General features: G+C 35.1%; 3 protein-coding genes across 3 annotated transcripts; all 3 read right to left on the bottom strand.

Moving 5' to 3' along the window:
- Positions 1–8,049: 8,049 nt before the first annotated feature.
- Positions 8,050–10,317, bottom strand: LOC106394225 (9-cis-epoxycarotenoid dioxygenase NCED3, chloroplastic). The gene has a single exon (XM_013834815.3). The coding sequence runs from the start codon at positions 10,193–10,195 to the stop codon at positions 8,402–8,404; it is 1,794 nt and encodes a 597-aa protein (XP_013690269.2). The 5' UTR covers positions 10,196–10,317; the 3' UTR covers positions 8,050–8,401.
- Positions 10,318–11,042: 725 nt separating this feature from the next.
- Positions 11,043–12,168, bottom strand: LOC125587329. Its single transcript, XM_048757584.1, has 3 exons — positions 11,574–12,168; positions 11,478–11,485; positions 11,043–11,123 (listed from the first exon to the last, which is right to left on the bottom strand). Exons 1-3 carry the CDS (start codon positions 12,166–12,168, stop codon positions 11,043–11,045), a joined length of 684 nt encoding a protein of 227 aa, XP_048613541.1.
- An 802-nt stretch (positions 12,169–12,970) lies between these two features.
- On the bottom strand, positions 12,971–14,004 carry LOC106410558 (glutathione S-transferase T3-like). The gene is made up of 3 exons (XM_013851079.2): positions 13,672–14,004; positions 13,398–13,593; positions 12,971–13,071 (listed from the first exon to the last, which is right to left on the bottom strand). Exons 1-3 carry the CDS (start codon positions 14,002–14,004, stop codon positions 12,971–12,973), a joined length of 630 nt encoding a protein of 209 aa, XP_013706533.1.
- Positions 14,005–22,684: the final 8,680 nt, after the last annotated feature.

The following is a 22,684-nucleotide window of genomic DNA, read 5'->3' as shown; positions in this document are numbered from 1 at the left end:
ATATGTTTTCTTAATAAGTGTGAAAAACCTAAAACATACATCTTTCTGAAACATGAAAGTATATTATATATTCCTTTCATGAATCATGGAACTGTTTTGACTTCCCGATATAGCAACACATGTAAAAGCTCAAAAAACAACCGACTGACAAAGCCCATTCTCAATAAACAACAGATTGATTTAACATTTACCCAAAAAAAAAACAGATTGATAAAGCTCTTTCTCAAAAAAAAAAAAACTAGGGGAATTAGGCTGTATAACTTTAAAACAAATTATAATTCATTAGATAAGTAAAACCCCTAACTTTCACCTACAGTATATGTATTTTAAGTAATAATGTTATATTATGTGTTGCATGGAATCGCCACTCAGGCTCTGATTCCCGACTCCGAACCGGAAGCGGTGGGAAGCGCTTGGAATCGCAACGGAAATGCGGTTCTCAAAAAACGATGATTGGAAACGTGGAGGAAACGTACGTTTCTGATTTGGAAGCGGCAACATGTTAATCGGAAACATGATCTGTATTTTTAATGGCCGATGGTTTATAAAACAACAACATCCACAATGAAGAAGCTTACGTGTCCACGTATTTGTTCTTTTGGTTTTAATTTTTGAGGCTTAACCAATTTCTTTTAGTCATCTAGGTTCAATTTGGTTTTATTTCTCACACAGTATTAGAACTAGAACTAATATTGTAAAATTATATAAACAAAACATTAGATAAAATATATTTAATGTTATGCACAATATTATTTATTAAATAACTTTGAGTCACTAATAGTCTATTTTTTTTTACAAAAATGTTCAAAAAAAAAAAAAAAAAAAAAAAAAAAAACTAATAGTCTATTTTTAGTTTGGAAGATCTTTTTTTTTTAAAAAGGCTTTAATTTGAAAGATCTTAATAATAAAGAATTATGCTTGCAAATATAGTTTCTTAGAAAGCTTGTTAATATAGTTTAAAGAACATAAGAGGTCACACATTTAAATTTTTAGAATATTAGGTACGTACTGAAAACTTAGTTTAATAAAAAACATAGTTAATTAATTATGAATATCATTGATGGAGTTTGTGAATATAAACATGAAGATAAAAATTTATATATTTGCTCTTGAACATAATAAATATTTGATCTTGAACATAATAAATTCATCTTTTTATTAAGTTATTCAATATTAATATTTTACATGATTTTAAAAACTATAAATAAATTTTATATATATATAAACGCTTCCAAAACGTATCCGCTTCCTAAATATTTTTAAAAATTCGCTTCTACGTTTCCAAACGCTTCTGCTTCCACGTATCCGCTTCTGATTCCATGCAATGTACTTATATTACCCTTCAATTCAACATGTGTAACCTGCTGAGAATTATTTATTAAAAAAAATATTAAATAAATGATTTAATAAATTGTGGTTATCATTAGTCACATCTCTTTCTCTTTTTCTTCCTCTTCTCCTCCAATCTATGTTTCTTTTTCATACATACGAACACAAACCACTTCATCTCAAGACGAAGAAAGAGCATGGATTATGGGCTCGTGGAATTGAGTTTGGAGGAGAAAATGGCACCGTAGAGAACGACGAGGTGACGTCACGATTTTTTTTTTTAGTTTCTTTAATGTTGTTGATCCTGATTTTTTTCGTTGTTATTTAAATTGTTATAGTATGCTATATTGATATGGTATGGTGAAGAATAATTACTCTAGACTAGTGAATGCGTGTATCACCATGTCTGCAAAAAGAGGAAGATGTGAAGAAGATGAACTCGCCGACTATACTATATGTAGTGAAAGAAAATTATAGTCTAGTACGATTCTTATATTTTTGTACCATTCGCAAGTACCAAACTAAATAGTATGCTATGGTTGTTGTATTATTATACCATCAATTGTTGGATAAATTCATTATTTATCAATTTCTAGTTTACAACTATATGTACTATACTATGTATTTTGTTCTATACTATTTGGATTTATAGTTTATACTTGGGTTTAGGGTTTAGTGATTAATATTTAAGGTTTAGTATTTGGAATGTGGAGGTTGAGGTTTGGGTTTAGTGACCGTATTATGTATGTTACATTTAACGATTAATAAAGAGTGTTCTATTTTGCTCACCAATTTGTACTATACTATGTATTTTGTTCCATTCTATTTAGGTTTAGAGTCTATACTTGGGTTTAGGGTTTAGTGATTAGGATTTAAGGTTTAGTATTTGGAAGGTAGGAGTTTAGGTTTGGGTTTAGTGATAGCATTTTTGGATTTAGTATTCAAAAGTTAGATCTGAGTTTAGGAGCTGTGTGTTGGATTAGAGTCATATACTATTCAAAAACTAGGTTTGGATTTAGTTTAATATTACATAATATTATATACTATTTTCAGATTTTGATAATTAGGTTTAAGGTATATATTTGGGTTTATGGTTCAGTAATTAGAGTTTAGGGTTTAGTATTTAGATGGAATGGTGATGTTTAAAGTTTAAGGTTTAGTATTTATGAGTTGAAGTTTGGAGTAAAATTTAGTATGTACTAGATGTGAGTGAATTTTGAATCCTATTATATTTTAGTGATAAGGTAGAAAAATCAGATGCATATTTATATGTGTTAAACAAAAGTATGGTATTGGTTGTATTACGTGTGATAATTAATTGTGGAGTGTCAAATTGTTGATGTTATTAATTTTCTCTCTCTATTACTGGCAACTTGAACAAAAAAAAATAATAGTACCGAATAAAACTTGACATAATTGTTATGGACTTAATTATGTCAAAATCAATACTCTGCAATTAATTTTTTTTTTAAATTTGGTCATTTGTCAAATTCACCGAATAAAACAACAGATTGCTAAAAGAGTGCTGTATATTATTAATAATCTTTCAAATAGAAAGCACAGACAAATCAACATACTTGAGCTATTCTTTTTAAAAGAAAAACATACTTAGCTATCATTTGGTAGTTTTGGTTCGATGGTTGGTCATAACTACCATTTGCCACGTGGTTTGCTCTCATATGCCATTTGATGCGAATCATTTGATGCTTTATTGATGATTTGACAATAATTTTTAAAAACAAATTTGACCGAAAATAATTTGTAAAATTTAAGATTTACAATAAACAATACTATGTTTGTTAATTAACTTCCATCAATTCATATCCTTCTCCCTTTTCAGGAAAACTGCATGAGTTTTAATTTAAGTTTTACAATAAACAATGCTATGTTTGTTAACTTAACTTCCATCAATTCATATCCTTCTCGCTTTTCAGGAAAACTGCATGGTTTTTATGTTTTGTGTTTCGTTCTGTTTCTGCAAACAAAAAAAGTTACTTAAAATTTCTTATCACTTATTTACATCTATATTTAATATTCGTCATTCCATTAGTTAAAGAGCAACATAGTCTACAATGTCGTTACCAACAAAAAAAAGAAGACTACAATGTCCATAACAACAATTATTCCCAACACTAGCTATTTGTTGTGGTCGATCGACGAAGAGCCAAATAAAGCGCCGCAAACTACTCAATCGACAATTCAGAAGAGTGAACAACTACGCAGAAAACAAATCACAAGAGATATCCGGTTTTATATTTTATCTGGACACCACTTGCTAAGTTTGCTGTGTATATATAAACCTCGAGCCTTATTTTTAGCTAGCTAATAGCTACGTTATCAATAATGAAAAACCATGCTACTATAAATTGATAATTGGTACAAATTAAATGATAAAATGGTATTATTGGTATATAGCAGATTTGCGACTCTTTTCATTTCAGATTATCAAACATACAGTGCATATTACTGTAGGTTTGGTACTCTTTGCATTTTGGATTTCAATCATAATTTGTTTCCAGGAAATATTTCTACATTTCAAAGTTTGTTTCCAGCTTTATTAAGACTATCGGGAAAAACCTTCCTAGTTTGTTTGGCTTGAAAACAGATATCACATTGACTGGAAACAGAAAAATCTATAACAAGAGACTTAAAAACCGGTAAAGAAGATAAAACTTTGTAAGACGGATGTCCAAGACGACGATGCCATAGAACTGAAGACTCTGTCGACTTTGTAGCCCCATGAACTCGTGCAACCTTGACTCCCGTAAAATAGTAAACCCCCTCACGTTCTTCACCTGCTCCAATCAGAGTCCTTGAAAAACGGTCCTGTAAAACACATAAAGTATCGGTGAAAATCGCTATACACCCCGTTTGTTTTAACAACTTCGAAACACTGATCAAAGTGCAATGAAAATCAGGAACATAAAGGACGTCATGCAGAACATAATCTTTGCTAAGTCTCAATGTTCCTTGTTTTGTAGCATGCGAGTTGCGGCCATTAGGACACACCACCGATGAGGCAGATATGTCATGTACATCATGAAGTAAAGTCAGATTGCCTGTCATGTGATGAGAGGCCCATGTGTCAATAATAACATCAGTAAGTGTAGTTTTACCAGACAAGCGTTCAGACGTGAGATTGCTCTGTTGATTTTGGAGAAGAGAAATCAAGGAAGCAATCTGATCAGAGTTGATTTGAGGTGTAACTTGTGTTGCATTCGCTCGACCTCGACCACGTCCTCTGCCTGAATTGGAACTACCTCCACGACCACCACGATTACCAGATGAAGCATTGTTTTGTCGCTCAAGAAACCACTCTGGATATCCATGCACAAGAAAGCACTCTGTAATATCATGTCATGTGCGGCCACAATGTGTGCACGTGCGAGCTGGATCCCTGAAATGCGGAGGTGCAGGAGTAAGAGAGAGATCCTTAGATGTCTCGGTTGTAGCTGAGAAGCCTAGAGCATCAGTCCGTTGCTCTTTCGCTCGGTTAGTAATCATATTCTGCTCCTCGCGTATTACTCTTGAGTAAACTATATTAAGATCAGGCAATGGGTCCTCGTCGGTGATCCTTGATCTGATAGACATAAATTGTGCATCATCAAGCCCAAATAGAAACTTGTGTACACGCGCATCTTCTTTTTCTTTTTCAATATCTGAAGCTGCAGCACAAGTACATGTACGAGTGGTTTTGAGATTCTGGAGTTCCTCCCAAAGTTTAGTTAACTTTCCGTAGTAATCTAGAACAGATTGACCATACTGCTTGCAGTTGGTAATAGCATCCTGAAGTTGGTGAATTCTGGTTCCGTTTTTAACAGAAAACCGAAACCGTAGTGTTTCCCATAGCTTATAAGCCTCAAGTACATGAGTAACCGTTGAACTAACTTTCGAATCAATTGACGTTCGGATCCATCCGACTATCATTGAGTTCGCCGCAAGCCACCGTACTAAATCAGGACTATCATCAGACGGTTTCGCTATTGTACCATCTATGAATCCCATTTTTTGTTTAGCTTGTAGAGAATTGCGAAGCTCCGTTGACCATTCTGGATAATTGTCATGTGACAAACGCACCGATGTTATGAGTGCGCCAGGATTATCTGATGGATGGAGATAATAAGGTGAGACTTCAGGAGAAGCTCCTTGCGTCTGTGTAGTAATTCCCGTAACCGGGTTTGAAGACGTCGAATCAGAAGACATCTAGATCGGTAAAGTAGTAGTAGTAGTAGAGATATAATCAAACGTATAAGTGTTTGATTAAAGAAAAATTTTGGTAAGATCTTAGCTCTGATACCATATAATGAATATAATGTAGAATTGCGTGTGTAGTATTCTTCCATAAAGGGGTCTTTATAAACAACCTATTTAGCGTAATCTAACTAGGAGAAGGATATACACAAACCATATAAATCCCATAGATATAGGAGAACATATATATTAATCCTAATCCCATTAAATTTTCTAGCTAATTTTTTTTACCTTCGAATAAACAAGAGTTGCAATGCCATTTTTATTGGACAATCATTATGGGAAGGTCCGCCTTCGCCATGCTAGGATGGATACAGAGTCTGCTGATTATCGACCTATATGTCCCCAAACTATACCGTTATGGGAATAACTTTAATGTACACATATGTTATATGTGGAACCTGACAATACCACCACATGCATGACACTTTATGTATTCGCCAAGAGCCTTTTGTTGATAAAATTCACAGAATTATTTGTTATAAAAAATTATATATAAGACAACAAAAAATAGCACATGTTAACATATAGTTTCTGCGAATCACAATGCCGGATTTCGCGGTCCAAATAAGGTAGGAGTAAGTATTACTGCCAATATATTAAACATAGGTGCCAACCTTTCACTAAAGGAAAGTGGTTAGGCTGGAATTGGTTGGGAGAAAAGTCACCTTCTACTTTGGGTAAATAGTGAACATCTATCTGCTCGCTGGCTTCAATATATCCCATTGCATATAGTTTTTTTGGTCATTATAAACATTAAAAAGTATCGATACGTGGCCGGCAGAAGTGAACGGTTTAAGTATTATAATTCCATTGGGAACCCACCGTAACATTTCGTCGTATCCAGTGAAGTTCTCCTGAATACGTTTTTGCATCCATCGAACTTTTTGACCTAAATTTGTTTGCAAAAAATCGTATTAAGCTTATTTTATTTTTATGCACAATAGTTTTAAAATTACAAACAAAGCTACACTGATTATATACATATATATATATATGTGTATATGTATACTATAATTTGGTTCCAACAAGAACATTATTAGTGGGTTTCTATAATTTTGGAAGAGAACGTGAACAAGCAAACAAATTAAAAAAACACCATGTGAAGATATCTCAAAGTTGGCCACATATTAATAATTATTTTTAACATTTTCCAGTATCATGTATGATCTATGCCTTGATACTTTTTGGTGTTTGAGATATTTTCGTGTAAATGTGAAAGTGAAAGCAAACTTAAGTGCTTTTGATCCCTATAGCATTAACTAATAGAATGTTCAGTTTGTGATTCTTTCACACACCATTTTCACTTTTCTATTTCCCTTATCCTACTGTATGTTAAACACGTATACCCAAATATATACAGCAAGCTAATTATTTGGTATTTAACCACGAAATTTCTAAATTTCTAATTTACAAGTTTCAACCATTATTTTACGATATAAACCTATAGCTATTTAACAAAAAAAGGAATAATACAAACCTAGAATAACAATCTAAGGGCTGTTATATTTGATGTTGTGCTTCGATAAGCATAACCGTTAACATTTTCGCCAATAGCCAAAAAAATTAAATATAATGATTAACGTGTACGTAAAACACACAAAAATAAATAAATATGTGCAAGCAACCTACTTAAGGTTACTCTTCCCAAACAAAAGTTGTTAAATCATTGCCTACCAATTACTTTGGCAATGTCTTAATCTCAACACACCGAAACACTGTTTCGAACAATTGACTCTGCTTTCTTTGGTTATGAATTTTTTTTTTTCTAAACAATCATAGATCACCAATATTACATTTTAAATATATCTAAGAAAAAGTAACACATGCGTTATTACCTAAAATATAAAAATGCCGTTAATTTCGTCACAATTCCACTAGTTTTGATTGGTCTCTCCACTGTGTTACCCACCCACCACTCAGGCACTCACATTAACACATCCAATGTTTACGGTTCTGCTTACCAACATAACATTGCGTTCTTTAATATAGGTTTATGACAACGACCGGTTACTAAATGCACTTTAATCTTCACTTAGGTAAATAACAAGAAGTCATAATCGTTTGCCCAAAAAAAAAAACAAGTCATATTCAAGTTACATACAGACTCTTTTTGACGTGGGTTAACTTCACTCGTTGGTTTCTATTTCGAAAAAAATTGACTGAATTAGAGATTCTCTTCCATGCAAATACCAAAAATTGACTACCTAAACCTATACGGCGTGTGATTTGGTCATTAAATTTTGTTTTGACGTACAAAAGTTACTTGAGTCTTGTCTCTCTCTCATTCGTTCATTTTTCAGAAATATAATCATTGAAAATATATTTTTACCAATGACAAAATCACTTGATGATGACACAAACCAGAAACGTTTCTCTAAGTAAAAAGGATGCATATAAAACATAGGCAAAATGGTATTTAAAATCGACTACAATGCTGCTTAATCTTTGCTACAAACAGTACACATATATATAAAGTTTTGTGTTTTATAAATATATACTTCTCACTATGAACAACAACAAGTGAAAGAATAACAGAAACCAGCTGAGCTCGAACGGCTAGGCTAACCCTACAGCCCAAAAGCTACAAACTGGTCCCTCAAAATCTTTCAGATTTCTAGATTGACCCCCATAAAAAAGGGAACTAGAAACCGCACCCCAAGAGTAAAAAAAAAAACGGAGCAAAACCCCAAAAAAACACACAAGAGGAGAAGATTCCGGGGACGTATATGCAAAGCATCCCACTGGTAAATCCCTCTCTCTCTTTATCTTCTAGAAGCTTCTTTACCATCTCACGTACTATGTATATTCATGTGTATATTTACACCTGCTTCGCCAAGTCACTGGCTCCGATGAATGTGCCGTGAAACCCATACGGAACCCTTGACGGAAGTTTAACCGTCGCTTCAACCTCCAAGCAAACGGCGTTAACTATCTGTAACTCTGACTTCCATGTCTTCTCGTCGTGAACGAAACAGAGGATGTGCCCATCATCTTCTGCTCCCTCTCCGGGGAGAAACAGAGGCTCTCCACCGTAACGGTTATCGCCGTAGAGATGCTTCTTGACTTCTCCGGTGGTGATATCGACTTTCGCAAAGCCGGAGACTTTAGGCCACGGCTCGGCCAAAGCGAGGTAAGCGAACTTGGTCTTACGGCCGAGCATGTTCCGGTTCACCATCCCTGCTTCGAGGTTGACTTGCTCTTCTCCGTCGGAGATGATCGGACGGCGAGTGGACTCTCCGGTTCTGAGATTGAGCCGAATCTCGGAGAGGACGCTCTTGAGATTCTCGTCGGACTCGTTGAAGATTGAGTCCGGCGGAGTCATGCACGACCCGATCACGACGACCTCCTCTGTTTCCGGCTCCTCCCACGCGTTCCAGAGGTGGAAGCAGAAGCAGTCCGGAGCTTCGATCCACCTGATTCCCGACGAGTCCGCCGCGTATTTGTCTAAAATTCCGAATCTTGCGACCTTCTCCTTGTCGTAGATCACCGGAGAGCCGCCGCGGATCATCTCCTGGAGCTTGAACACGACTTGCTGGTCCGGTATAACGACGAAGTTCTCTGTTATCGCGAAGTCGTGCATCATCGTCGGCTGATCGAGCTGGATCTCGACGTCCGGCGATTTTTCTCCGTCCGGCGAGAAGCGGAAGTATTTAAGGTAAGGCTTTGAAACGACGTCGTAGCTTAGAGCGAATAGCTCGCCGGATTCCGGGTCGACTTTCGGGTGGGCGATCATTGTGGATTCTAACTGCCCGTCGAAATCGTAACGGCCAACGGTTTTCAAGTCTCCACCTGGAGTGATCCGGACTTGGTAAGGCGAATCGTCTTCCGACATCGCTAATAACCGGTTATTGAAATAGACTAAACCGGCGTTAGCTACTCCGGTTCCGTGCGCCGGGTCGACTAACCCGGCTGCGGCTCTGGCGTAGAATAGCATGAGTCGAGCAATACCGGTGTGGCCGTGAAGCTCGCCGATGGCCTTGGGGAAAACCGGTCGACCTAATTGACGTTCTTGGATAAACCGGTTGGTCTGAGTAAACCGGCACGCGTAGCTAGCTGAACCGTCTTCGAATTTCACGGCGTGAACCATCCCGTCTCCGTCGAAGAAGTGGTGACCAGTCACCGGCTCGTGAAGCGGGTTGGCTCCGTTGCGCACGTACACTCCTTTGATGGAATCCGGTATTTTTCCGACCACCGGGAGGTTACGACGGAGGGGCTGTTCGTTCACCGGAGCGAAGTTTCCGGCGATTTGAACGCTAGGATCGGCGGTTTTGGGGAGGGGATGCTGTCGCTCGTGGCTCACGAGGAAACCCTCCGCCGCGTCCAACGCCGCCGCCGCCGCTCTCTGGAACAAGTTCATCTGTTTGGTGTCGGATTCTTTGGTTTTGGGGTTCACAACAATGGCGGGAGAGGTGGAGGATTGCTTGGGGAAATGGAGAGCAGGATGAGTGTGAAGCGCAGAAGAAACATTGAGCTTTCGTTGGGAACGATTTGTCATGGGTACGGAGCAAGAATAACTCAAGGCGGAGCTTTGAGAAGACGATAATGGTGGTTTAGTATGATTACCACCGACCCATCTCCGAGAAACCGCCGTAGTCGCCGTGAAAGAAGCCATTTTAAATATGATTAGTCAGTATTGGTACTTTCAAGTGAAGTTTGATGTTTTTTTTTTTGCTTTTCTTGTTGAATTGGAGAAGAGAGAAGAGAGAAGAGAGAGATGGTTTGAGAGGGATGAAGTGTTCAGGGTTTATATAAACCGGGAGGTGAATGGTGGGTCCCAGATGAGTGGCCACGTGTTAAATTATTGACAGAGAGAAGGAATGGAGTGAGAGTGTGTGTATTAAAGAGAAAAAGTGAACAAACACAGAATCAGGGCAATGTATTAGACCATGTACATCAACGAACCCCAATTATTGTTTATTAATTTTATGGTGGAGGATGAATAGTGATGAACCCGGATCAATTCTGGTTCTCCGTCAATGAACCTGAAGTGTGGGTTCATAAGATAAAATAATAATTTTTGTTTGACAAAAAAAAGAATTTTTTTTAAAAAAAAAGTGAATATTCAATATAATGAGAATTTTATTCAATATAATGGAAAAAAAATTGGTTTTAAAATTTTGAAAAGTGAATATTCAATATAATGGAAAAAATTTTGGTTTTAAAATTTTTTTTTTTGAATATTATTCAATTTGAGAATTCACGAAGATAGAGAATATTTTGTAATATGTTTTTTAAAAGTTTTTATTCAATACATAAACTTACAAAAGCTTTTAAATATTTCTTAAAAGTTTTTATTCAATACATTGAGAATTCATGAACATACAAAGATTATTCATCATGATTACCATATTTTTCCCAAACATTTTCAACTAAATCAGCTTTCAAACGCTCATGTATATGTGGATCCCGAATTTGATTGCGAATGGTAAGCATAGGGACATTGACACTTTCTCTACTTTTCACCTTGGAACTTCGGCTAGACTCTCCTGACTCGAACTCAGATGTATCAATTTGAATGTATCCGTGTCGTTCGTCCTCCACTATCATATTGTGCAATATGACACAAGTACTCATTATCTTTCCTATCTTTTCCTTGTCCCATAGTAGAGCTGGATTTTTAACAATTGCAAACCTCGATTGCAATACTCCAAAAGCCCGTTCGACATCTTTTCTGGTGGATTCTTGACGTTCAGCAAATAACTCTGCTTTAGGACCTTGAGGAAGTTTGATGGATTGGATAAATGTTGCCCAATTAGGATAAATTCCGTCGGTAAGATAGTAGGCCATACGATAAGTGTGGTTGTTGACCTTGAACTTAACTTTAGGTGCTCGACCTTGTAAAATGTCATCAAAAACTGGTGACCGATCAAGAACATTGATATCGTTGAGGGTACCTGGTAATCTGAAAAATGAGTGCCATATCCAAAGATCTTGTGATGCCACAGCTTCTAAGACAATTGTCGGCTTTCCTGAAGAACGTGTGTATTGACCTTTCCAAGCCGTTGGGCAGTTTTTCCACTCCCAATGCATACAATCGATGCTGCCTATCATCCCCGGAAACCCGCATGCCTCTCCAGCGTCAAGTAGTCTTTGAAGATCTTCTGGTGTAGGTCTTCTTAGATACTCATCTCCAAACAATGGTATTATCGCTTCCGTGAAATATTCCAAACATAAAAGTGCAGTAGTTGCCGCAAGTCGGAGATATTCGTCATTCGCATCTCCGGCTTGACCATATGCCAACATTCGTATTGCTGAAGTGCATTTTTGAAGTGTAGATAGGCCGCACCTTCCGTGACCATTTCTTTGTTGCTGAAAGTATGGAACTTCATTATTTAGGCGTTCGACAATGCGAAGGAACAAAGGTTTGTTCATTCGAAAACGCCGCCTAAACATTTCGGGTGGGTATGTTGGATTTTCACTAAAATAGTCGTGCCATAGTTGATTGTGTCCTTGTTCCCCATCTCTTTCGATATACACTCGTCTCTTCGGGTCGTTCGCTATAACAGAGTCGATGAAATCATCAATTTGTTGGTCGACCATTTCTTCAAAAACTTCATATACTTCATCATTTGAGGAGCTTGACATTTTTCCCTTATTTAAAAAAAAAACAATTTCTAAAATTATCAATTTTATTCTCAACCTAGTATAATATTATAAAATAATAAAATGAATTAATCCAAACAAATTCTAAAATTATCATTTTTATTCTCAACCTAGTATAATATTATAAAATAATAAAATGAATTAATCCAAACAAACATTTTATCAAATTTTAAAATTAACTGTGTGTAGCCAAATTATCAATTTTATTGTCAACCTAGTATAAAATTATAAAATTTTAAAATCAAAATATCCAAACTTACAATATCCAAATTTTTTTCGATAGTTTTCCTTACATGTAGTCGTATAGTTTTATTGGATTTTATATGACTGCATATGTTTGAATTTTAGTAAGATAGTAGAAGTAATTTTGTTATATGAAAGAATGAAATACAAGAGGAGAAGTAATAAATATCATACGTTGGTTTATGCACGGTTTTGGGGGGTCGGATGCAGTGTTGTTGTTGGTGAGGCGGTAGAGGCAGACGGATGCAGTGTTCTTGTGTTCTTGGTTTGTAGTAGATCAAGTGCGATACAAAACTTGTGTTCTTGGTTAGAAATGAATTATATATGATGATACAGAGAAACAATGAGAAGAAGTTGAGTTTTCATTTAGAAACATACATGAAGAGAGCATATTTATATATGTTTGTTTGTTATATAACCCGTGACATAAAGCAGTGTAGAAACAAAGTAAAACCCGTGAATTAAGAACATAGTAGCAGTGTACAAACTAACAAAAGAGTACACTGCATCCGTTTGACATAAAGCAACAACAATGTAGAAACTAACAAAATACTACACTGCATCCATAGAGAAAAAGCAACAACAGCCAAGCAACATCAGACATAGCAACCTGTGATCCAGACATGATGACAATCCCGTGACCTGCAAAACAAAAACCAAACTACAAAGTTAATAACTCTTTCTCTTCAGGCAAGTAAATAATAAAAAACAGAGATTCTACGAAGCAACAAACTTAATAACTAAACATATTCAGGCAAGTAAATAATGAAAAAACAGAGATTAACCAATTCAATCAAGCAGTTCAGAAATGAGTTTGTTTTTGAGACTGATTTCGTTTGGAGATAGATCAGTGTCATTTTTGGAAAGGAGACGATCAAGGAGTTTCTGCTGGGAAATTTTCTTTCTCGCATCCAGGATGCGATCTATTTGATCGAAAGCAGCTTCATTCCCGTGCCGCTTGTGTTTACTTGCTTTCGCAGCCTTTACACCCGCCGGTCTAACCTCCTCCTCAGGCATCACCTCTTCATTCTCCTTCCTTTTCTCCTTCGCGCCATCTCTGGACTTCGAGTATGACTTCCATTTCTGATCATATCTTAGTACCCTCCAACAGTGTTCCATGGTGAACTTCACATGGTAATCATTAAAGAAGATGTCATGGGAAGCCTTCATGACATCATTCTCATTTTGACCACTAGATTACTCCTTCAAAACTGCCTCATAACTCCCCACAAACTTGCACACCTGCTCATTCACCCTTCCCCACCTCTGCTTACACTGACTCCACTCTCTAGCAACGGAGTCAGTGAGCTGAGCGCTTGAATTGAAGTAGTCCTCAATTCTCTTCCAAAAGGATCCTCCCTTCTGCTCGTTACTGACAATAGCATCCTTGCTCGTGTTCAGCCAACCACTGATGAGCACTAGGTCTTCTTTTGTTGACCACTTTCTCTTTACAACCGGTTTCACTAACCCGGGAGAGTTGCCTACTGCCTCAGCAAAGCCGCAGTCCATTGCTGGACTGCTCTGCAAAGCTAAGAGCAAAGTAAACCCGGGAGAGTTTATGGTAAAAGGATCCATTTTCGTCATGGTTTAGATTGATGTAATAAGTTAATGGGGTTTGGGTAGTCTATTTAAACTAGTTTAAGCTACCACAGGAGAGAAAAATTAAACTCTAGCTGCCAAACATTCAATATAAAAGCCAGTATAGAACACCTACTTCACAGAGAGCAGTCATTACACATCAAATCAACCACTTAATACAATCAACTACTCAAGACAATTAGAGCAAGCAACCAACCAACACAGAGTTAATTCCACTGTACTTTTCGTTCTAGCTAATTAATACTATCAGAGGAACCAACCAAAACAGACTACTAATTCAGTTCAGTTTAGTTTGGTTTCAAAAACAATTACTTTTTTAAAAAAGTACCTTTGATTATCAGTCGAAGCAGACCTTCTCCAGGGTACCCACCTCGACAGTGAGGTAATCAACCTGCTCAGACAGGGTTGTAACCTGTACCTGAACATGGAAACAACAATAATACAGTGTTATACTTACTGACTCAATAAGTATAATGTAACAAAAATAAAGAGAAAGGAAATACACTTACCTCCAGGTCCTCAATCCGTTTATTGAGTTTCCACACCCCCTTCATAACCTGCTCAGCCTCATCCAGACGCTTGCTCAACATTTTGATCTCCTCCTGGACACCAACCACCCAAGGATGACGATAATGCAACTCATCATCCTTGTTCACAACAGAAAACAAATATTAGAGAGAGTTCAAGTAACATAAATTATAAGAACATGATTACAGATTGACACTGACCTCATAATTTACGCATGTGAAGAAACGCTTTCCAGGAAGACTGTCGTAATCTTTCTTCCCCCGAACCTCGTCAATGATTCTCCCACCGCAAGCACACTTTCTTGGAACCCCGTACTGTGAATCCGCGACGAACCCTAACATGTTGAAGTGATCCTTTTGCTTCTTTGAATGTCTTCTTTCTTCTGCGGGATCCATCTGCACCAGGAAGAGAAACAGTTAACTAAGAGAAACAGTTAACTAAGGATAAACACAAATCTCTATTTCAATTGACATACAAACGAACCCTATATCAAACCAGATTGACGATTTACTACCCTAACAAAGAAACCCCCAAATCGATTTCAGATCGCAGACTCTATTGAATCCTAACAAAGAAAACCCTAACAAATAAACTCCCAAATCGATTTCAGATCGCAGACTCTATTGAACCCTAACAAATAAACCCCCAAATCGATTTCAGATCGCAGTCTCTATTGAACCCTAACAAAGAAAACCCTAACAAATAAACCCTCAAATCGATACAATCAGACGAAGCAACCACCTCGAAAACGGACCTCAGCTCGATGAGATCTCACTACGTCGTCGATTTGATGGAGAATTGAGCTCTGGATCGGCGTCGCTACAAAAATCGCCTCTCGAGTCGCAAACCCTAGCTTTTTTGGAGAGAGGAGGAAATGAGGAGATTCACGCGTATCCACTACTTTCTCCGTCGACAACGCGCGTCGCATAAGCCAATAACTTCTCTCCACGTGGCTTGAACTCGTTTCATGCGGGCTCTCTCCAACGGCCCGGTTCAGCGAAAATGACCCAATTTTCATTTTCTTTTCGATAAAAAACCCTATGAACCTCAGCCCATGACTCGCCTATGAACCCTTAATGGACTTGCTCTTAATGTTCAAAGTTGAGTCCTTTCACACTTAAGGCTTCAAATGTTTACAATCGCTCCACCCCGCCCCGCACCGCAGTTAACAGTAACAAAAATCTCTACATACACCATATATCTATACGTTTTTATAACTGTTAAATTCGTACCGCAGTTGAACCGCTTGTCCCGCACAGCTCAAACCGCAGTAATCATTCGGAGCCTTAGACAAATACATCCACTTCACTCTTTAACTCCCTTTGTCTGTTCTGTGGCTTCTTCGGTTTCTAAGCCTGTTAATAAAAGCTACCAGACCGTGGCAACTTGAAGATGCATCGGCTGTGAAAAAGTCTCCTGTGAGATCGCTTGTTCGAAGCATTGTAAGGCATAAGTTTACTCACCAAAGATTGGTGTGCAGTGGTGCAAACAAATTCTAAAGTAAGTCTTAAATTCGTCGTCAGAAAACAATAAATAAAAGGGAAATGTTTATATATCTAACGAAATATTTATATGCATTTATTGGCAAAACGATGTTTCAATTAATTACAATCACCAACTTGACTCGATAGGTTCTTGTTTGTTTGAGAACTCCAACTTGGCCTATTCATCTCCACATGGAAATATCTTTAAACTGCATTATATGATCCTATATGTATGATACGCTCTACTGGTGTTAAAATTAAGACGAGTAATACAAGTATCGGAGTATTATTTGGCTTGGCTCAAGTGTTTGTGTCCATACAATTGATCCACGTTATATAATATAATTCTCCGACCGTTCTTAATTGTAGGGTCATAAGCAAAGAAACATTACATGATCTCATTTAAATTCTACCTCCGATATCATTTTGTAGCTTGAAAAGTTTGAAACTTTTGAAAACATAAAATAAAATTAGCAAACACAACACACAACATGACAATTCCTTGTGTGTCGTCGTTCTATATGTACTCCTAATACAACAAAAACATCGTCCACTAGGACCACTACTTAGTAGTTCATTCAATCGTCTAATTACCCTTTAAACCAGTTACCTAAAAATCACAACTTACCGAAATGAACAAAATAGTTATTTGAACACTAAGACTTTACGCACGCAATTTATTAAAAGTCGATGTGTTACATCATATGACTTGGTCTCTAAGATATTAAATTTGAATTGTCTGAAGTCATAGTGTTATTTTTCTCACTTACACTTTAGTTGACGAGATCTATATAGATGTTCGACCACTCCTTTTTCTACTCGGTCAACACGCAAACAGAGTTTCTTTACATTTATGTTTTGTTCTTTTGTCATCAACTTCTTCCAATTATGTTGATAAAAATGTGCCCAAATATTGGTTGGCAGCATACAGTAACCGAGTTATTTGTTTTAAGAAACACAGTTAAAAATGGTTGTATTGTATTACGTTGTTTTTTGCAGGGCCGGTCTTGAAAATTTGGGAGTCCGAGACCATTTAGTAAATGTTTCAAAAATTTGGGGGCTTTAAATTTTTTTTTTTACAAATTCGGAGATCTATTTATATATAAAAATTTTCAAAAATTTTGGAGGCTTGACGCGAATGTTTCATTAGGCTTGGTTCAGGATCGGTCATGTGTTTTTGTCTCCTCTATATGTTGTATTTTTATTTTTATTGTTTAAATATGTTATTTATGTCACCATTTATAGATTGAAATTATGATATACGTGGATTGTGCCTTAGAAAGTCACAAGCACAATATATTTATTTGTTGGTATAAATAACCATAGCTTAACCTCGAGTATGAACATGGACTTACTTGTTTAAGTCTATTATATTAATGATTCGTGTCATACTAAATTAATATGAGACTATACTAGAATTAGAAGAGTCTTGAATTTGTGGGTATTATATGTGACCACATATAAATCATTGAATATATAAATTAGCCACACAAACTTCGCAGATTATTTAACGGAAAAGCATACTTCACGTATAAATTTTCTAGAAACTCTACTAAATAGTTTAATAGAAAAGAAGCATAATCCCCCTCACCAAACCAGCTTTGTATAATCATGATATATGGCCTCGTGTAACAACAAAACTTTGCATTATAAAATTGAATGTATTTGGACATTTTGAAAAGGAAAAATAAAGTCCTAAAATAAGCAGAAAATAACACGTAAAATATGAATAAAAGGACATTTGGGTTGTCTCGCTAATCTTCTATTCCTATTGGACCATTATGTTGTCTAACTTTCCTTTTTGTTGTTTTGGTTAGAGAAGTGAAATCAAATTGTTTTGGTACGTCATTAGTGAAGAGGACACGTCTCATAACAAAGTTTTCTCATAAAACACAACGTGGTGCTCTTCGCTTGGTTCAATTCTTCTCTCCGTCACGCTTGCTTTATTTGTTTCTCTTTTTATCTTCTTCATTTATCTTTTTTGTTTTTGAAAAATTCTTCATTTATCATTTCTTCTTTTCTCAACAAACGTTTTTCTTCAAAAACCTAATTACAACTGTTTCACAAAGCAGTACTTTGATATATATCAAACTCCATTAAAACTAAATTTACAGTCCAATCCAACACTTATCAAGATTATGTGGATCCTTCTTCAGTTTTACTATCTTACTGGAATTTTAGAATTTGTAATTTAAACCTATCTGAAAATAAATCATTTTTACCATATCTCTTGTATATTATTACATATTCCATCTCAATAATACTTCTAATTAACACAATATCAGCATGAATTTAACATTTCAACAAAAAAATACTCGAAGGCAATAAATTTATTTATTTTTGAGTAGTTAGTTATTATCTTAAACCGTCGTCAAAGTTAGGTATACACTTTTAATTCATCTTCAGTTATCTATTCTTTTATGGAAACCACTCATATATAACTATGTTCTAAAATCGATTTAATGGGGTATTACACGTTTTTCGGCAACTAGGTTTTGAGAAAACTCCATTTGGACTTCACACGATCTTATGTTCCCAAAAAACAATTTTGCTACGCATTATAAACTTTGAAAGTCTATTTTATGTTATCTAAAAGCAAATTTCTACACATCATAAATAATTTCAAGACTTTCTAACTTTTCAGTCTTTGTAATCGACTAGAATTCGAACATTTACAAATTTGATATTGCATCGCAAAATCGCATTGTAAACCAGACCGGCCCCTTATACCAATCAACTCTAGACGGTGCATCACGTATGATATTCCAGATATTCTTTGCATTCAACTTTGCTTAAATACATCTTCCTTTTGGAAACAAAAGTAAGTGTGAAGTGTCTCCTCCACTCACCTTCCCTTGCTCACTGTATTATTACCACATTCTCTCTTATGTTAAAAAGGTCAAAACGATGCCGCCGTCTCTTTAATTTGTTTCTATCAACCAAAATTGATGCTACTGAAGCATAGCATGAGTTTGAAAAGTAACTGGAACATGCATGTCAATTTTTATCTGTATGGATGTAGTGATCATGTAAGAAAAAATTAAACATGCATGTATAAAGTTTTGTAGCGGCCAAAAGTACGACGTTCAAAATTGAGGATGGATATAGTTTAAGGTCAAAAGGAGTGGTGAACTTATAGACGATTAAAGTTATTAGCTGAGTTTCATGCAGAGGCAGTGTACTTGTGTGTTCAATATATAATTCAATAACCACTGATAACAAAATTAGATTTGGTTTTGATGTGAACGGAAATATATATAACACATAGCTTAAGATCCGCGCAATTGAATGTTATATATAAAAATAATTTTTATCTATTATTATTTATTCGTATTCATTTATGTATTATGTATATAATTAAATTAGAGTAAACACATAAATCAAAACAATACATTTTGTTTATTTATGATACTTTTTTAGTAAATAAATCAAAACAATCATTTTATTTATTTTATATGGTATATAACTAAATTTCAGTGACATGAACATAGATATATAGTATATTTTAATATAAATATTTATTATTGAGAATTCATATGCATGTGATAAACACAAAATTTCGAATGTGCAATTTTTTGAATGCAAATTTCAAAATTAAAATATTAAGGTTTCAATACTTTTCCAATAAAAATTTCGAAATTATCATATTTAAGTATTTTTCAATGTTATATAGTTTAATTTTAAACTATATAAATATATAATATGAATGTCTAGTAAATGAGACTCCATATTCATACAATTTATGATCATTTGTATCTTATTTTTACAAAAAAAAAGTTAAACCATTGATCACAAAATTTTAGTGTGAGACATTTAACGTTTTTAGTAATTTACAGTCGTTTTAAAAATTCAAAATATAACATATAAGAAAAAAATTAATTTTGTTTATTATATGGTTAATGTAGTTGTTTAATATCTTTTAATATATAAAATTAAATAAAAAAAGAGCTAAGATACAAAATTACTATCAAATATTTATTATTCATAATCATTAATTGTCATATATACGTTAACCATATTAGGTAATTCCGTAGCTTTTATTTAAGGAAAGTGCGAGAATATTTTTTTGTACACTATTTATCAATTTAATAGTTAATTTAATAAAAAGTATAATATGAGTTAAGATGGACCAACCTATTTTTCTAATAATTTCGATTTTCATTCTCATGGTGACACGTGACTACAAAACAATGTTGTAATGTTTCTCAATTAATATATAAGAGATGTCATTTATATAGTTTATGGGACCCTATGTTATAACATAATATGAGGATTTGTGAAATCATCATGCTAATCTAATACTATAAAGAAGAGGCTCTAACACTAGGGTTTTGTTTCATCTTCTTCCTCCTAGTCTGATTCTCACCGGTTACGTATTCATCTTCTTAAAATCTTCCTTGATTCCATCATCCACGATCTACATCTATCGCCTACTTCGCTCTTTCAAGGCAGTGGGAAATCTCACTATAAAAAGGTTAGCATCCCTATTCTCGAAATCATCCTGACGACCTATTCAAACAGATATGAAACACGCTTTTTACAAAGCAATAGGTCAATGTGTAGATCATAGTAGTGTTGTGTCTCGCAGTGGCGATTGATGATGCGAGGATCCGCTTCGGTTAAAGTAGGTGCTTCTGGAGAGAGGTGATGAATCCGAAGATGAACAGCCAAAAGTTTTGTCACCTGACTTTGTAGGTATTATAATTTTCCAAAATCTGTAATTGTATTATAATGGTTCTTGATTCGTAGTTCACTAAACAGCTTACTGTTTCTGACTTTGTAGGTACGAGCGATTTTTTAATGCCCTTGATGAATCATCTTCTGTATACTTCTAGATCTAAAAGAGAAGGCTTTGAAGGTATAATAATATCCTAAGTATCACTCTACACCCCTAGCTTCCTACAAGCACTGGTTTTTATGAGTTTTCTTATAGCTATAGACATTTGAGTGGTAGCAACTAAATACTGCTATCTGAATGATGCATGATTTATGGTAGATGTCTCAGTTGTTGATTTTTTTTAATCGCTGTTAAGACTATATATTTCATGTTGACAAGCAAATCAGAAGAGGAGCGGATTGAAGCAAATTACACAAACAGCTAAGTATTCTATTTACGTAGGTATCTAACATTATCAAAACCTCTAAACCTTTTTGCCAATCACTTTTAAAGTTACAATCCAGAAACATCAGAATCTGATCAAGCTATTGAATCCGTTTGTTAGTTAAACATCTGCAAGCTCAAGGTTTGTAATGAAATTCTAAAACCTTGCAAGGTTAAAAAAAATACATATAATTAGATTGGCCTTTGGCTTTTAACTGTTTTTTTTCTACTGTTATTATCATTAAAATGAAACAAGATTTACATGAAGATAATCAAATTTTAGTGTCACCTAAAGAGCTCTCGGTTTTTCCTTGCAGAGATAGTGTTCTTGGTAAGTGAGGTGTTGTTGTAAAGAACATTGTTGGTTGCGCTATTTCCAAATATGAAGTACAACAGCCTACCATTTTCTAAAGGAGGAGCCGGTTCTTCCATCCTATAGTAGCATCAGAAGCAGAAATAGTGCTGGCGTTGGAATTGTTGGCTTAATTACTTCTTATCCATGTTAGCAATTCGGACAAATTAATAAATATTTGCAATGGTCCGCTTATCTGTGAGAACTATCTGAGCTATAGTCGCAGCTAAGAAGAAGAATATCTCTGGTTTCTGGATCCCAAGAACAGAGGCAGCTTGATGTGAAAATGTTTCAATTCGTTTTTCATACGCCATTAGTACTATAAAGTGTTCTGTTTTGCATTGATACACTTAGATTAGGTGATGCAAAGAATGGTTCATTTCTGTTGACCAACATGTGAAAAGCAAAAATAAACAAATCAATTGAATACATTATAAATTTATAACTAACAACTAGAGAGTGATATTATTGATGCCCAAATATATTGATGCAGTTAGGTGAGAACTGATATGGTGGTTATTAGGTTAACTGATGCGGTGGTTATTGTATAAAGTTTGTATTTTTCTTATATACAGTTATCATATCAAAAGGTAGGTATCATGAAAAATATTTGTTGGACTAAACTAATATCAATAGGTCACACTTGTGTTTTAATAGAATAGATTAATTAACGATTTCTTAATTAAATATATACAACCTGTTTGTGTATATTTTATATGTGGATTTATGAAAAGCAACCATCTTAACTACATTGTCTCGACAGTTCCTATGCAGAAATTTAGAATTTATCATTTTCTTATCGAAACAATAGAACTTGATTTAAACTCTCTTTCATCAATAATATTGTCCTACAGTTACAAGCCACATATGTGCAACTGTGGCACAACGAATTTTCAACATATATTATTCCATGGATTTTTTTTTTTTTGCTAAAAGGTAACTTATCCCACTGATTTGATACAACCATCGGTGTTATTTGAAAAATGCTGTCAGTAGGATCTTACAAAGTTTTAATGGATTAATCACCGATCAGAGTGACTAAAACTAATCGTACATTTCAGATCAGTGATTATGTTTTAGTAAGTTTAGTAGTTTCTCCTCTGACAAATTGAAAAGAAAACCTTTTAGAATTTAACAAAATGAAGGGGTTTGTGTGAAAAATAATTTAGTCATATAAAATATCTACAATTT

Source organism: Brassica napus, chromosome C5 (assembly GCF_020379485.1).
Source record: "Brassica napus cultivar Da-Ae chromosome C5, Da-Ae, whole genome shotgun sequence".
In the NCBI taxonomy this organism is placed as follows: Eukaryota; Viridiplantae; Streptophyta; class Magnoliopsida; order Brassicales; family Brassicaceae; genus Brassica; species Brassica napus.
This window is presented reverse-complemented; position numbering and strand designations above follow the sequence as displayed.